The sequence below is a fragment of the Dufourea novaeangliae genome, unplaced genomic scaffold (genome assembly GCF_001272555.1).
Source record: "Dufourea novaeangliae isolate 0120121106 unplaced genomic scaffold, ASM127255v1 scaffold108, whole genome shotgun sequence".
Taxonomy (NCBI): domain Eukaryota; kingdom Metazoa; phylum Arthropoda; class Insecta; order Hymenoptera; family Halictidae; genus Dufourea; species Dufourea novaeangliae.
The window spans coordinates 3329458-3345572 of NW_015374014.1; the positions used below are offsets into that span (position 1 = coordinate 3329458).

At 34.2% G+C, this 16115-nt stretch overlaps 1 protein-coding gene across 2 annotated transcripts; it reads left to right on the forward strand.

Annotated features, from left to right (window-relative positions):
- Positions 1-293: 293 nt before the first annotated feature.
- LOC107188759 (aquaporin AQPAn.G-like) lies at positions 294-16115 on the forward strand. 2 transcript variants are annotated; one of them, XM_015577110.1, is made up of 5 exons: positions 294-437; positions 13110-13367; positions 14744-15028; positions 15481-15678; positions 16074-16115. In XM_015577110.1, the coding sequence occupies exons 2-5, from the start codon at positions 13110-13112 to the stop codon at positions 16113-16115; spliced, it is 783 nt and encodes a 260-aa protein (XP_015432596.1). In that variant the 5' UTR covers positions 294-437. The 2 variants fall into 2 exon arrangements, with proteins under 2 accessions (XP_015432596.1, XP_015432597.1); XM_015577111.1 differs by lacking the exon at positions 16074-16115 and adding an exon at positions 15923-16002.

Genomic DNA, 16115 nt, shown 5'->3' on the forward strand with positions numbered 1-16115 from the left:
ATTGAACCATTACCGAATGTCGAAAGTCGATGCGTTGCGACAGAATTACCAAATCTACAATACAGAAAGTAACATTGTTGAATTCAGCAATCGAAGGAGAGCATTTGTAGTCGAGGCAACGCATCGAGTAGCTCGTACGACTGCGGATTCGAGACAATGATGTTACCTGGAGATCGTCGTTCGTTTTAACCGTGACATCCCTACTCTGGTACCGGCTACCAGAGTATCAGAACAGACGCAGTTAGTTACCTACGTGGGACCAGCTGTTTTCTATGCTCGGGAGCCTCGACAGTTGTCGCTCAGTGACTCTTACGGAGCGTTCGCCTCTCCTGGAGCTGCCATCGTCAAGCTCGTGAGCAGGATCACCGCCTGGAAAAATCGTGAAAAATCACTGAAACTTCTAGATTCCTCTAATTAATCATTAAGTCATCGTCAAGGTAAGTCGTTCTATTTTTCATCATTTACCAGATTCCCTTCTTTGAAACATTTTTTCGCCACGTTCCATTGTTACCTTCGCTTTTGTCTAATATTTATGAATGGTAAAGGTTCATAGTTGCCCTTAAATTACATCCACTATTACCAATAAACTCGTATACATCGATAATTGAAATTTTTGCAAAGTCGTGTGGGTGTTACTTTGATTTTAACGAACGAAAAGAGTGCGATTTTCGAGCTATTTGCGTGCCGAATTTCATATATTATCAGAGATAATTCGGAAGGTGTTTATGCAACGTACACAACGTGTTGTGCAGAGATCTTAGTAATCAGTTGAAGATTATTCATTCGAGGATACCGAAATTTTTACGTAACTAATTGTTTAATTGTTCTTTACTCGACGCTAGGATGAACGTAGGATTGTGATTAGAAATTGTTGGCTACTAAACGGAATCTTGTGTTCTCGGAATAGTTTAATGAAAGACAAATGGGTTAACTAAACAGTGGCGATCATTTCGCCGTGGTGTCATCCAAAAATTTCGAAATCACAGTTCGGTGACGGATTCGCGGTGTGACAGTAGAATGAGCCTCTATTAGCTCTCCTGAAAAGTAGAACGAGTGGATTACCGGTCGGACCGGGAGTGGCGTCTGGAACTGTTACTGTGTCGTGGTCAAGATTTACTTACTCTAAGTTCTGATAAAAGAAACGATCGAAGCTGTAGGAAACAATAGAAAATTGAAATAACAATTCATTGCTTGATTTAAAACTTGTTGGACGAGAGAAATGACAAACTATAAAGTATCTGACATTGTATAGTACAAATATTACAAATTGAAGAGTAGGGGATGATGGCAATACAAACGTTTTAATAAATGCTAAGAAAATGTAGATAAAGGTGTAGTTTAAAATACAGGAACAAGTTTTTTTTAAATATAATAACGAGTATTGAACAGCAATGGGCGAGACATAGGACAGTATTTAGAACTGAAAATGATAGTGCAATTCGGTAAAAGATTATTGCTTGTACAAAAAAATGAATGGAAAATCTGAAGTTTACTACACTATGCTCGATTATATGTAGATGATATCGAATTGGGATATTTGGTGGATATGCGTGTTACTGAATACTTTTTAGCTTACGTGTCTGTGTATTGCATACTGTTTCTACTTATATAAGCAATAACGACCGCCTAGATGTGTAATGTGTATGACATACGTTTTCAAAGTAGTTTCCTAACTATGGCCACGCCCTGTGGAAACATAAAGTTGTTAATTATTATTAGAATTTAATATGCTATTATTATTTTCGATACATTTTTTAAGATCACTAATTAAAAAACAGAGTCGCTTAGGTACATTTTGCTAAGTAGAATATACTTCAAAGAAAGAAATATCGATTCGCGTTATCTTCTATGAAGTTACTTACAAAACTGGAAGAAATTTTTTAATTAACATCCACAATCCCATTTGTAAGGACAAAACTCGTGCTGACTAAAATATTACCGAATAAGGTCCTTGAAAAGGCATTCTTTACGTAAAACTGAAGGTTATGAGCAAAAAAAATCGCCCCTTACAAAATACAAGTGTTTAAAAGTAGTTCAGTTAACCTCTTAGCTACGAATGACGAGTATACTCGTCATATGACGAAATGGACATTTGTTATATAATGACGAGTACACTCGTCATGTGAGAAAAGTAATTACCATTTGTAATTTAAATTAAAATTTCTGTGAAAACTAAAAGATATTTGTAAATTTTAGAGATTTTAGTATATTTTGAGACTTCTTGATTACACTAGTTCTCTTGACATCGTTTTTTAAATAATTTTTTTTAATAAATGAATGTTTAAGTTTGGTAAATAATATAAATAAATTTAAACAGTAAAGTTATTGATTTTTCCAAAAAACCAATGCTATTTCCTTATAATTTAATTGAAATTTTACAACAGCTGCGTATACTCTGTGTTTGACGAGTATACTCGTCAGCGCGTCGTTCCAGCGACACATGGTAGATACGCACTTTTTAATAACGGCACCACAGCTAAGAGGTTAAAATTATTGAACTTAGACGAAATAGCATCATCGACAACTTTTTAAAATTCAAATTCACAAAGAATTAAATTAACATTAGATAGAATGAATTCTGTTCGTTGAAACTTCGTCGCATAACTCAAAACAGTAAAGATTTTCCTGATTTCGACATTAGCTGTGTATCCCGTACCCTAATCCAGTACTTTCACAAATATCCACTATATTTCTTTCAGACTATCTAAACATAACGCAATTATGCAACAGGTTCTGAAATTCGATGATTGCGACACATACTATTTCGAATAGAAGAGAGGTCACTGAAATTTCTCACAGTTCATAAATTCACTGTCGCTGAAGATCAAATATTATAGGTACAATTCTTCAAAGTCCACAAATCAATTGCAAATACACAACATTTATTTAACTCTAAAGTTTTCTGCATCATCCCTAATGATCGGTATTACAAATCGTTAATTATTCCGAAGCAATTAAAACGAGTCTCATCTTGGTCTTTACGGCACAATAACGTGCAATGGTCAGGAGAGATTTAAATGACACTTTATACGCGATCGCAAAAACGAAGGTAAAACCGGGCAGAGATGATGAAAGATAAGGAGAGATATCGCGCACCTGTACTGCACCATATAGGGATAACAACCATCGTATCCAGAGGAGTGCGCGACGATAAATTGCAGAAGACGTAACGAGTGATTTATGTGAAATCGGGCCGGCTTTCGCCGCGAATTGATCGAAGTTCAGTAGAAACGTTATGCCTAGACGAGAGAAACGAAGGGGTTGCGTATCCTTTTTCCCGCCATTTTCACGTCCAGCTATCTGAATAATAAGCAGACAAAGAATAGAAATGCAGATATTAAAAGAAGATTGTGCAGGAATGTAGCAAAAGTCAAAGAAACATTCCAGGTAATTCAATGAGGTCATGTCGAATCTAAGGCAAGCGATCGTGTTTGCTAGGTAGAGTTCCAAGAATCGGACTGCACAGTGTTCAGCTATCGATACCTTTGGTAAGACGATGCAAGGACGAGCGTTCGTCTGATCATGAAACCATAGACAGAATTGAGTGTAAATGTGATTTCTTTGTTTCTAGTGACACACAGAAAGCAAAATTAAGGAAAAGTTTACTAGAACTTTGGTCATAGTACTCTTATCTATATTATTTGCTTTGAATTAAAGAAATATTCTTTACGTTCTTCTATAACAGTTCAATATATTCACTTCTGATAAGATACAGTTATAAAACTCAATAAGGACATTTTGTGCAAAAAATGTTTATAACTGTTGGTGGGATATTTCATAGATTTTCTTTGTTTCTAGTGACACACAGAAAGCAAAATTAAGGAAAAGTTTACTGGAACTTTGGTCATAGTACTCTTATCTATATTATTTGCTAAGAAATATTCTTTACGTTCTTCTATAACAGTTCAATATATTCACTTCTGATAAGATACAGTTATAAAACTCAATAAGGACATTTTGTGCAAAAAATATTTATAATTGTTGGTGGGATATTTCACAAATTGTTTTTGTTTCCAGTGGCACACGGAAAGCACAATTATGGAAAAATTTACTACAACGTCGCTCTAGTTTTTAAATGTTCTGTCTCCACTAGTTTCTGAACCGAGAAAACTGAGTTTAAAGTGAGTGAATAATTTCTGAGTTGAAAGTAGTGAAATAATCAAACATACTATAATATTATCTACTGAATAGCTATTTATTACTATATTTAACAAAATTTTATCTTACCATCAACATAAATTTTTAATTATTGTTAGTATTCGGAGATACAACAATTAAGAAAGTAATTTTCAAAGTTTTGCAGTTAGGACTTACAAACATACTTGTTGTTTTCTAATTTTCTTTATATTGTGGTGAATTTGTATTATTTGGGCCAATGAGACCCACGTAGATTGATTAACTAAATGTTTTTGAAAATGGAGTTAGAACAGCTAAGTCCTCGAGCGACGATACATGTACGAAACTTATTTAAAAATGTGAAAGTGATTAAAATTTGAATTTGGAAAATTAGAATTTATGATGATTTCTTCACTGGTAGAATTATATCATTCTTTCTCCTTCTACAAAATTATAAAGACTGCACCAAGAATTTTTGGGTTCTTCACGTGATTAATACATGCCGCGAAAATGTAATATTACTTGGTGGTAGTTATTATTATTTGCACGATGTTTAGTAAATTTTGCTTGACGCTACATTATTCCGTTTACTGGCAATATTTCTAAAAATAAGCATGAAGAAACCAACAATAATAGAAGGATTATTAAAACACAATTATCCAATTTATTCGTGAACGAAATAATTCCTATGATTTCTATTCTTTTTTTTTACTGCGTCTTGTGTTTTATAATTTTTGAAATTGTACTATCAATTTATATCACTACATATCGTTTCGATACAAAATGATATGTTAGCTTCAAATTATGTTTAATTATGGGTTAACAATATTAATATATTTGGTCGCTTGATGTGCAGTTCCAAAAAACCTTATCTCTTTCCAAAAAACCCATAAACTTCAACGGTGGCGCGAAATAGCTCAACCGTGATTTCCATGTCTTCGAAAACACCGAGGCTGTCACGGGAACAATGAATTTCGTGAATGTAAACTGTGATATATTACGCCGCACACGCAAAAAAAAGTACACTCGGGATATGATATCATCGGAAAAATCAAACACCCCCACACTGTGAAGACCAACCGTTAAACGACTTCTTTAATGATGCCCATTCGCGCGATCCACCTACCAGATGTCTCGTCGAAAACGAGTCAATTTAATCATTTTACGCTGATTTATTTGCAGCGGTCCTATTTTAACCAGACTAGATTTGAGAATGACACATAAATGAATAGAAATCATGTAGAGAAATGAATTTTCTAAAAGGGTTGGTATATTAAATATTTCTACAATTGTATTAGATATATGAATGAATAATTTAATAATTATTGTCAAATTCAATATGTATTTCGAAAAAATTGAAATGTTTACGTTGCTTCATTAATGACACCTTTTATTAAAACAATAGGATGAATATTGCAAGTTAAAGTATATTATATAACTGGATATTTACTGCAAATATAGAATTTTATGGATTAATTTCTCGACACTGGATGAAAAGAACAATTTTTTTTACCTTGTTAATACGCAGAATGCCACAGTTTTTATTCTCGGGACAGTATCATGATAAAATACATTTATTTAGGCCCTTGAACAATCATTACTTTCATCATTACTCTACTACTACTTATGCATATTTATAAAATGTTAGAATTTCCTATTTGGAAACTTAATGTTTCTTTGTGCAATCTAATGTCGCCGATCATCGGTGACCACCATGGCAGTCAACGTGCTAAGTGTTCAAATATGTTCCATATAAAAAGAAGAACCGAAGAAACGTTCTGAAAATTTTTACTGTACTGAATTCTAGACAATCTTATATTTTGTAAATGCGTAAAATCCACAGTCTATACAGGGTGTCTCATCTAACTTGATCACCTCGAATAATGCCTTGATATACTTTATGAAAATTTTGAGGCGTGGGACTTAAATGGCATCAAGGGGCACATCTTATAAGGTACGTGCTTTTTTTGTGGGTGGAGGCGTTTCAGAGATATCAAGGTCACCTTGTTTTTATTTAAGATAATTTTTTTATAAATTAACAGAGTATAAAATTCTGAGTAAAAATGTGTTGGCCTTTATTAGCTCTAAACCTAATAATTAACGAATAATTTCACTTCCTTTCACGCCTCAAAATTTTCATAAAGTGTACCGTTAAGTCATTATTCGAGGTGATCAAGTTAGCTGAAACGCCCTGTATATTATGAGTGTACTAAAAACTATGGCGAAATTAGTTATTGGTGTATTTAAAAATATTAGGTCAGGAAGCAATCGTCTTAAACAAGTTTCTAAGAGATACGACCGCAGATTGCGTGCAACAATGGTCCAGAAACATTTCGCTGATTTATCGGTGACGTTTTCACTTTACATGACGAAATAAGTCCGTAAACTAATCCGTGCAATTCGCGAACATCCTTCAAGCACGACTGCAGATAATGTAATTACGCATGCGGTGCGGTGTACCGTACCGTTGCGTTTATGATAGTGCAAAGACCCGTGTCTGTATCCATTATTATACCATTTACGTGTATGTGCCAACGAAATCCGCGTACCATAAACCGTTATCACCTATAATCATTTCGATGCTTTTTATAGCGTGTACACTTATTTCTCGCGTTATCGCAAAATGTCCATAGAAAGTAGTCGTTGTTTCGGGATGGTAAACAGTAAACACTACCGAGATGGGAAAATTCATTATCTAGATAAACAGTCTAGAATAATGAATAAATGATAAAAAAAAAAGTAATATTTCTAAGTAAAAGTAAATATTTCTTCTTGAACGAGTACACACTTCGCAAACAATTATTTGAACCCATTAACTGTTTAAAGATCAAGATGACGATCTTAGATATCTACTGATGATTTCGCTATATATTATTCGAATAAAATTGTGCCCAACTCTGATACACTACCGTCCATAAGTGTCAGGGCACAGTATATTATCGATATTAGATACTCTTTTTCAATAAATAAGACTAATAATTATTTTTCAAATACTATCATTTCTGCTAGTATTTACCGAATTGAATCTTTCGTTGGGTAATTTTACAACAGTACCAAGTTCTGCCTTTGTTAATTTTTGTTTAGAGCTCGAGTTCACAATCTCTTGAACTACTGAAACTTAAACTAATTTTAATCAAATGCCTGGATCGTCTACTGGTATGATTTCCTGTTTTACATGATCGATATTCGTCTAAACGCATGGAGGTACAACAGAAATTAGAAAAAGACAGGTAAAACTTGTTCTTTCTGTGTTTATATATTCTATGTATATGTACCTTTTCATTCAACTTTGGTTATAGTACTCTTATCGATACTATTTGCTACGAAATATCATTTACGTTCTTTTATAACAGTTTTATATATTCACTTTTGATAAGACAAAGTTATGAAACTAAAGATAAGGACATTTTGTACAAAAAATATTTATAACAGTTGGTGGAATATTTCTCAGATTTACATCGACATATAATAAGTTCTCGAATCTTCTTGACGGTCATATAGGTACGTATGATATGACTACTTCTTACATCAATATCAAAAAGCTGTTGATTTACAACTGTTCAAACTGCATTGACTCAAAGTTAAAATCGAACCATGAAAATAATCATGCTTTTTTCAAACGTTTCACTCTCCAACTAAAAATGTCAAAGTCGCTGACACTATTACGAAGAGTATATTCACTATTTGCTATTATTCATAGTGTAACTAAAGAGAAAAATATTCTTTGCTACCTCGAGATACAGATCTCTTTTAATATGTAACTGTCGTATTATGTAAAGTAATAAGAGACACTTTGGTTTTCACACCATTCAATCTCTTCAAGGTCAAACTAAGGCTATTGAACATAACAATTAGACTGTAGATATTTATGCATTTGTAGTAAATAACGACCTGTAAAACATACTAAAGTAACATCTTTAATAATATTCTATAGTGTTTATACGCTATTGTTAACACACTGAAACATCTAGTATAGGAAATAATTTTCTGTGAAATTTTCATTTGCATAAAGTAGTATTTTGAACTGTGAATTTGCTATATGTGAATTGTTGTTTTATTTAAGAATAATAATATTAATGTGGAAAATAATCTGAGACAGTAATTATGTAATTAACTGAAACGAACGCAGAAAGATTTTCAAACAACTGCGCAATTCGTGTATAAATATCTGTGTTTGAGTGGTCACAACCCATGGAGAAAAGGAAGAGATATCGACAAGGAAAAGTACAGTCGTAAATAACAGTGCGCGCGTGATGTGTGTCACATTGTAGAAATTGCGTGATACCAGAATGGCACATACATGTATAGTCTTTCGTTCTGCACACGGATGATCTCACCCGAATTAAATCCATTATTAAATCGGCTGAAGCGTCTTCTCCGCGTGAGAAACGTAGCTCGGATACGAGAACCTTCTAAGCCTATTAATCATTTTTTAGCGGTCTATCGGTTGATTAATTGTTGAACGTTTAACTCCACTAATCTTGAATTATTGTCTATGACAGACACTTAATCGTTGACCAGTGATTCTGGAAGTACACCAGTGAACAGTGTTAGATAGTTTTTAAAGATATCAACTTTAAAATTGCCCATATGAAAATTAATCGAATTAACTTCAATTAATTTTCACATCGCCAATTTTAAAGTCTCCATATTTTTGTAAATTTTTCCATAAAGAGGGCAAAGAGGACTATAACCCTATTTATTTCCGAATTTTTAGGTAGTGCCCTGCTATTATAAAATTGCGTTTCTTTAAAATAATTGCAAAATAAATTGTTGAAAAACCACCCATAAAGTTCATTTTGATCAGTTTGTTAGTTCAACAGTTTTGATTTGTTGAAAAAACGTTGAGATTATGTTTCAAACAGCTGTGAAATCAATAATTTGTAAAATTTTCATAACTCTTCAAGATACGTTTATATAAACTCTAAAAAGTGTCCGATTTCGCGTGGAATGACCCATGGCTATTATTTTTCAAATAACTATCTCTGTACCAAACAGCATAAAAATCGGCGTGTTACACTTGAGTGATGTCCCTTGTTAGATCGCCGTGAAGATAAACTGAACGCAAAGGAAAATTTATTTAGCTTCTTAAGGGGTCTAGTAGGTTCGAAATAAAAACAAAACCTAAACGGACTTTCTAAAACTGTTTAAGGTCAATGTCCCTATTTCTAATCACATTAGAGTTCTGCTATCGCAGAAATTGATTTTTATTATTTCTTTACGCAACAATCGACAAAAGAACTTATTAGATATGAAATTTAAAAACATTTTAACTTAACAATAGTTAATTGAATGTGAAATATAAAATGTCCCTGTTTCTGCTCAGCGAAAATAGAATTGCCAAAACCAAATTTCGGCGAATAATACCAAAGATTCCTAAGTTTTTTTTTAGTAAAAACACAGAGTCCACGTGTAACTCACGATCGCAGTGGAACCGCTCAAATCATTCAATTTATTTCTATTAAAATGCTGCTATCTATTGAACAGCAGGCTGTAAAATTTTGTAATTTAAATAATTTTTTATATAACCAATTTATTATTTAACTTTTTACATTAAATAAAAAATATACATACTGAGGCGAAATCAGGACGTGATTAGAAATAGAAACATTGACCTCACCATATTGAATTTTACACGGTTTTGTAAACGCATAAAATCCGCAGTCTAGTTGCCAGAGAAGGTACGTCTCGAAATTCGGGAAAGAACGGGTGATGGCTGGCCTAGATCCCCGCGAAGATGTTCGCGTCGGATACGAAAGACGTTAAATTCGACGGCGTGGGTGACGATTAGCTTCTCGCGCGTTCTGCCGGAGAACGATCAAGTAATTCGAGACGATCGGGACCGGCTGTCGTACTGCTCGTCGAGGATATGACGATCTACATGCGTAATGCCAACCTGGATGTGTCGCTCGTTAACGTAACGTTTCGTTTCTCCGACGTACGTAATGTGTAACGGTGCGTGAACGTATGTATGTACCCGCGTCCTCGATCTAAATCTATGGCGCGATCCGGCGGAACCGTTAAACGGTGCAATAGATGCATTATCAAAGCCTCAACCCTTTGGACCGTGTTCCACGTGTCTTTTATCAGAAATTGTATTCAGAGATATTCTGACAGCCAGAAATTAAACTCCACTTCAACATGCGCGAATACCACATTGTAGTATGAATTAGGTTTTTTAATTTTTTATGATCAAGATCTTAAAGAGAATAAAATGCAAATTGAAATGACAATATATTTTTTAGGGTAAAATTTCCTTAGAAATTGTATGATAGAGGAAAGTAGACAAATATGGAATGCCATTTTATTTTTCGAATGTCATTCGTACGAAATCAATCGCAACAAATAAACGACTTTTATGGGTATTCAGTCATATATATCTTTATGCTGAATTTAAGGACAGTCTCACATTTCTAATGTTACTAACATTTCTCAAACTATCTCTGTTCATGTCCCACCTATAGGGTTATTACTTCTCATTCATAGTTACTGACCCGATTCGTTGGATAAAGTCCCTAGTAGCAATTACTGTTGGCATTTTGATGGGCCTTTGATAAACTATTGGTTGGCCAACAGTTAGAAATGTCACCCGTTTTTGTAACTGAGCCAACAATCATACCCAACGTAGGGCCTACGTCACTGTACTACGAAGAACCAACTGGAAGTTTCTTTCTGTAGGGCCAATTGTTGAGTATCTACAATAAACCAACAATAGAAAGACAGTTGGCTATACTACACTTCCATAAAATCCTTTACAAATATTTGAAGGAGTATAACATTGGAAATAATATTTATAAATTATTAATTAAATTAAAATATACATTAACAACCAAAGCGTCAACAGAGTCAAAAGATCGTTTGACGAAATCAGGATAACAGAACTGAGAGATTCTATAATCAATGTGTTCATTGCAAATTAATTTATAAGAAATTGCCGGTGGTACATACCCAGCCTCGGTCTTCTATACATAGAACGACTCTGACATGTTTTCTGTGCTAACGGGATTATTAATTCTTCTTATTGACGCTGCACAAGAAGCTTGACCTGCCCTTCGGAATTCTTTCCTTTACCAAGCGTGACTCAAGGACTATTAACGAGCAAGCAGGGATTGTAAACGACGGGAGACCATGTGAAAAACTAGACACTGCTTTTTATGGTTTTAGACGTGCACCGTTGCGAACGGTCACCGTTCCTTTTATTATATCTAATGGTGGGATCAAGTTCAATATGTACCCGGTATATCGGCCAATCCTGAAGTTCGGCTTTGTTGAAACGGACAACGTCCAAAGATGGACAATGTTTTCTGTATAACAAAGCGTTTCTTGATTTTGTTGCCTCAAGGTTATCGGTATTTTTTAAATGGAATCCTATAATTTTTTTCGAAGTCCTTACAAAGCATAAAAAAAAATAAATTCAACGTTTTTAATAACCACACCGTTTCGATCATTTGATTTCGAGATATTGCGCATGTGTTTGGGTACGGATGTGCGAATCGATGTGCCACGTGAATCTTTAGGAAACTTTAGTTATCTTCAGATGCAAACATCTCGAGATTAAATAATTGAAACGGTGTGGTTATTAAGGTCATTGAATTTTTTTTTTATATTCTATAAGGATGTCGGAAAAAAGTACAGGATTTTATATTTAAAAAATACCGGTGACGTTGAAATATTGTAAAAAAATGGCCTCGACACAAAATTTTTTCCACTGTTACATGTACTCCTTAAAACAGTTCAACTTTGTCTTGAGAAGTTTTTTCATACAATAGTAAATAAGGCGGACATTTCAGTGATCCCGTTTAGTTGGACACTATATTAAATTTTGTTTCTCATAATCGGTTTCAATTCAGATAATCAGCATTCTGTTGTGTTTTCGAAAGTACATATGGAGTTTTAATAACCTTAACTTATACCTCTCGTGCCATGCTACATCGAGAAGTCCTTAGCACAATTGCCTTAGCGCTTCGCGTCACGTCGAATTAATTGTGCGTCACTAATTAGGATGATAGAAAAATATTCTTTGTTTTTCCAAATAACCCTTTGTTAGAATAAAGAAGTATTAACGGAGATAATTAACTAAGAAGTTGACTATACGACGATTAAACTTCAACTGACGATTCCTGGGCAATAGAAAAAAACTGTAAAGGAAAGATATTCTTCTCTATTGGCTAAATTCTAATAAAAATGTAGGTGTCTGCGTTATATCTAATTAATAGTCTCGTCGTTGCAGATGTGTCACATACAAGCGAAGTAGAAAAATGGAAAGCTTCTTTGTTTGTTCTTACGCATTGTTCATGAATTCCTAGAATCAGTCTTTGGTGAAAATTAGTAGAAGGCTCCTATATAAACCCAAGCGCATACGGTTGTAATCTGTCCAAAAATTCAGGTTCGCAGGGTTTGTCGGCAATGAAACAATTTAGACCCTCGAGGTTTTGTAAACGTTACTCCGCAACACTACGTACCATTTCCATTTAAAAAGAAATTTTATATTGCAACTGCACCGATACACATATGAACAGTATCGTGTCACAGTTCTTGAACACTTACTTGTAAACGGTCAGTCTTAATTTTTTCCTTAAATGAAAGTTCAAGAGTACACTTTAGTATTTACAAACCCCGCCCCCCTCCAAAAAAAAGTCAAATGAATTGAAATCAGCAAAATTTTTACGAAAAAGATCGTGTCATAATATGGTAGATCTCGTTAAACCTTGTAAAACTTTTCTCCACGATCTATACTTCCCACATAGCACATGACGTACAATGACGCCTTCAAGACGGCTTAAAGGCGCCTTAGACCTAAAATAGCCGCAAAATAGGCGTCTATAAGACGTCATGTGCTATCTTACTATTATAGAATCCCTTGCATAGGATTTGGTCATGCACCATTTCGATACTATTTGCAACATGTTGGATCCCACCATTAATTATGCGCTAGAGTCTGGCAGTTTTGCGTGACCCTTTGACGTTGATAAATCGAATATCTTATTTCGCAGATGGGCAACTTAAAAGCAACTCTGGGCACAAACGATTTTACCGATTCGAAGGCTGGTCTCTGTCGGGCGCTGGTAGCAGAATTTCTCGGAACGATGCTGTTAAACTTCTTCGGCTGCGGATCCGTCATCACCGGAAACGTGGTCGCCATAAGTCTTGCCTTTGGCTTAACTGTGGCTGCCGCTATTCAAGGAATAGGGCACGTTTCTGGAGGTCATGTCAATCCAGCAGTGACGTTCGGTTTGATGGTTATTGGCAAGGTAAAAATATTGTTATCCTTATTATAATGTGGGCCATCTGCTCTTCAGTAATTACATATTCAGAATTAATATTAATTAAAATTAATACGTGACAAAAGTCTTACGGAGGAGAAATATACATATTAATGAAGACTTACCTTAGAAATATAACAAGAATCGTCATGAAAATATTTCGATAGTCGCATATAAAAAAACAATGATTGTGTATATGTACATATAGGGTGAATCATTTAGAAGATGTCATCTAATATCTTCGTTATATGTCGTTCTATGAAAAAACTCCTCAGGAAAAAGTTACGCTATTTGAATGGGCACAAGTAATGGTAGACATTTTTGTTAAAGGTTATTTTTTAAAGAGATTTTAAGGTCACTGGTATTTTTTAAATGGAATTCTATACTTTTTTCCATATCATCGTAGAGCATAAAAATTAAATTCAACGTCCTTAATAACCATACTGTTTTGATGATTTAATCTGGAGGTACTTTCATCCGAAGGTGTAGTAAACAGCTATGTTTAAATCTATAAAAAATAAAAATAAAAATATCTCTATATTAAATGATCGGAATGGCACGGTTATTTTAATCGTTGAACTTGTTCTTTTGATATTCTGTGAGGATATAGAAAACAATATAGGATTCCATTTAAAAAATTACCAGTGATATCGAAATCTCTTCAAAAAATGATCTTGCAAACAATTTTTTTCTATCATTACATATGCCCATTCGAATAGTGTAACTTTGTTTTAAGGAGTTTTTCACACATCAAGTAATGGAGATATTCAACTGGTCTCATTTAGGTGGTCCACCCTGTATAATTATGTAAACTGGGCCACGGTAAACTATAGAGGTTCCCTCAAGTGTGGTTAGATTGATTTTTTTAGATTATAATGTGTCACGTTAAAAGCATGTTACTGTCGTTTGTATGCCAGCCTCATACTTACTGGTGATATGATTGAATGATAATTTATTAAAAAGACTTTTAAGGTTGTTCAGCCACAATACCCTTTGAAAAAACTTATCCTTAGTCATACAGCACGGTAGTGCACAACAGCAAAGTAATTACATACGTAGAAATCTATTTTACGATTCTTGGCGTATGAACAAGAATAAATTAAGAATTATTCTTACACAACTAGAATCATTTAAAATAGATTTAAAATAAAATAACGAAATATTTAATAATACAAACGAACTACTTGAACCTCTTTCGCAATGTAGAAAAGAGGACAGCACTGTGTTTTTATTACCAAAATCAACGAAGTGTAAAATTATATGCTTACCTTATAAATCAATCAGATCACTTGTTAGGATGTCGATTAAACTATATAATTTTTGTAAAAGAAAGATTATTAAAAAATTTGTTTTTCGTGTTATAGATACCAATAATTAGAGGATTATTGTACGTCTTGGCCCAAAGTATAGGTGCAATAGCAGGGTCTGGTGTGATAAGGGCGCTGTCCCCCGAAAGTATGGAGAGTGCTCTGGGTGTAGTAAGCTTATCCGAAGGTGTTACACCTGTCCAAGGTTTCGGTATAGAATTCTTCCTTGCGTTCATATTGGTTCTCGTCGTATGCGGTGCATGCGACGCAGCTAAACCACACAGCCAGGGCATGGCGCCTCTTGTAATTGGACTTGCAGTCACGGTCGGCCATATTGTTGGTGTAAGGTTTTCAGTTTCTTATGTTTTCTTAAATTATTGCCATTTAATTACGACACAGTAAACGAGTAAGAAATGCGTTCAGTACAAAGAATATTTCAAGGAATACAAACTTCAAGAAAGCTGAAAATTTTATACAGTATTTACAGTTACAAAAATACGATATACTTAATTTTAATTATTCTGTATACTTAAAGGTATACCTGTTCTACATCTGAAGTATTTCTTATCTGCTTTCAAATGCCTGTTAAAATAACTATTGACATTGAAGAACAAATAAGTACCCTCAATTAAGAGAAAACTATTGAAAATAGAAAATTTGTGAAAGCAATATTCGAAGAGATTATTTTACGTTTCTATTGTAAATATTGATTTGAGATAGTTAACAAATTTATGTTCCAATATTTCCCAAGATATATCTGCATCACGTGCATCTTACCTTTCCTGTTACAAAAGGTACCGAGAACTGGTGCAGGAATGAATCCAGCACGATCATTAGGCAGCGCCGTTGTAATGGGCGCGTTCGATGATCATTGGATTTATTGGATCGGTCCGATTCTCGGTGGAATGGCAGGTGGATTGGTTTACACACATGCAATTGGTCCTGCGAAAGAACCGGAAGGATACGCCACCGTAGCGAGAGGGGAAAAGGAGGTATGCCAAGCTAAAAAAGCAAGTCAACGTTCCTGATTTCAATTATTTCTTAATTATAACTATTAAAATAACGAGAAAATCATTTTGTTCGATTCCATCAGAAAAATAGGCATGTAATAATTGAGATCAGAAATGTCTACATATAGTATATATTCTCGTTGTAGAATCTTTCTATGTTCTCTATACATTCAAAAACATGAAATAACAGATTTTTTTTAAATTTCCAATCATCTCTCTCCCACAGCAGTTCGAGTACATAGACAGCGGACGGGGTGGACTTTAAGAAATGAAGATACAAAGAAAGATTCGAAGACGGGAATACATTTTTTTTTTAATCTGATTTGTTTTGACAAATGTCAGAACGATATAAAATATGCGAAGTGTTATTTTTACAGCTGGAGAGTCTTACCAGCAAGAAGGACGTCAACCCCGCTTGA

Bases quoted from the DNA above. Each gene is read 5' to 3' on its own strand.
- LOC107188759 (XM_015577110.1), top strand. From the start codon at position 13,110: ATGGGCAACTTAAAAGCAACTCTGGGCACAAACGATTTTACCGATTCG. The intron at 13,368-14,743 runs GTAAAAATATTG...TTCGTGTTATAG, and splicing joins GTTTGATGGTTATTGGCAAG to ATACCAATAATTAGAGGATT. The intron at 15,029-15,480 runs GTAAGGTTTTCA...CTGTTACAAAAG, and splicing joins CGGTCGGCCATATTGTTGGT to GTACCGAGAACTGGTGCAGG.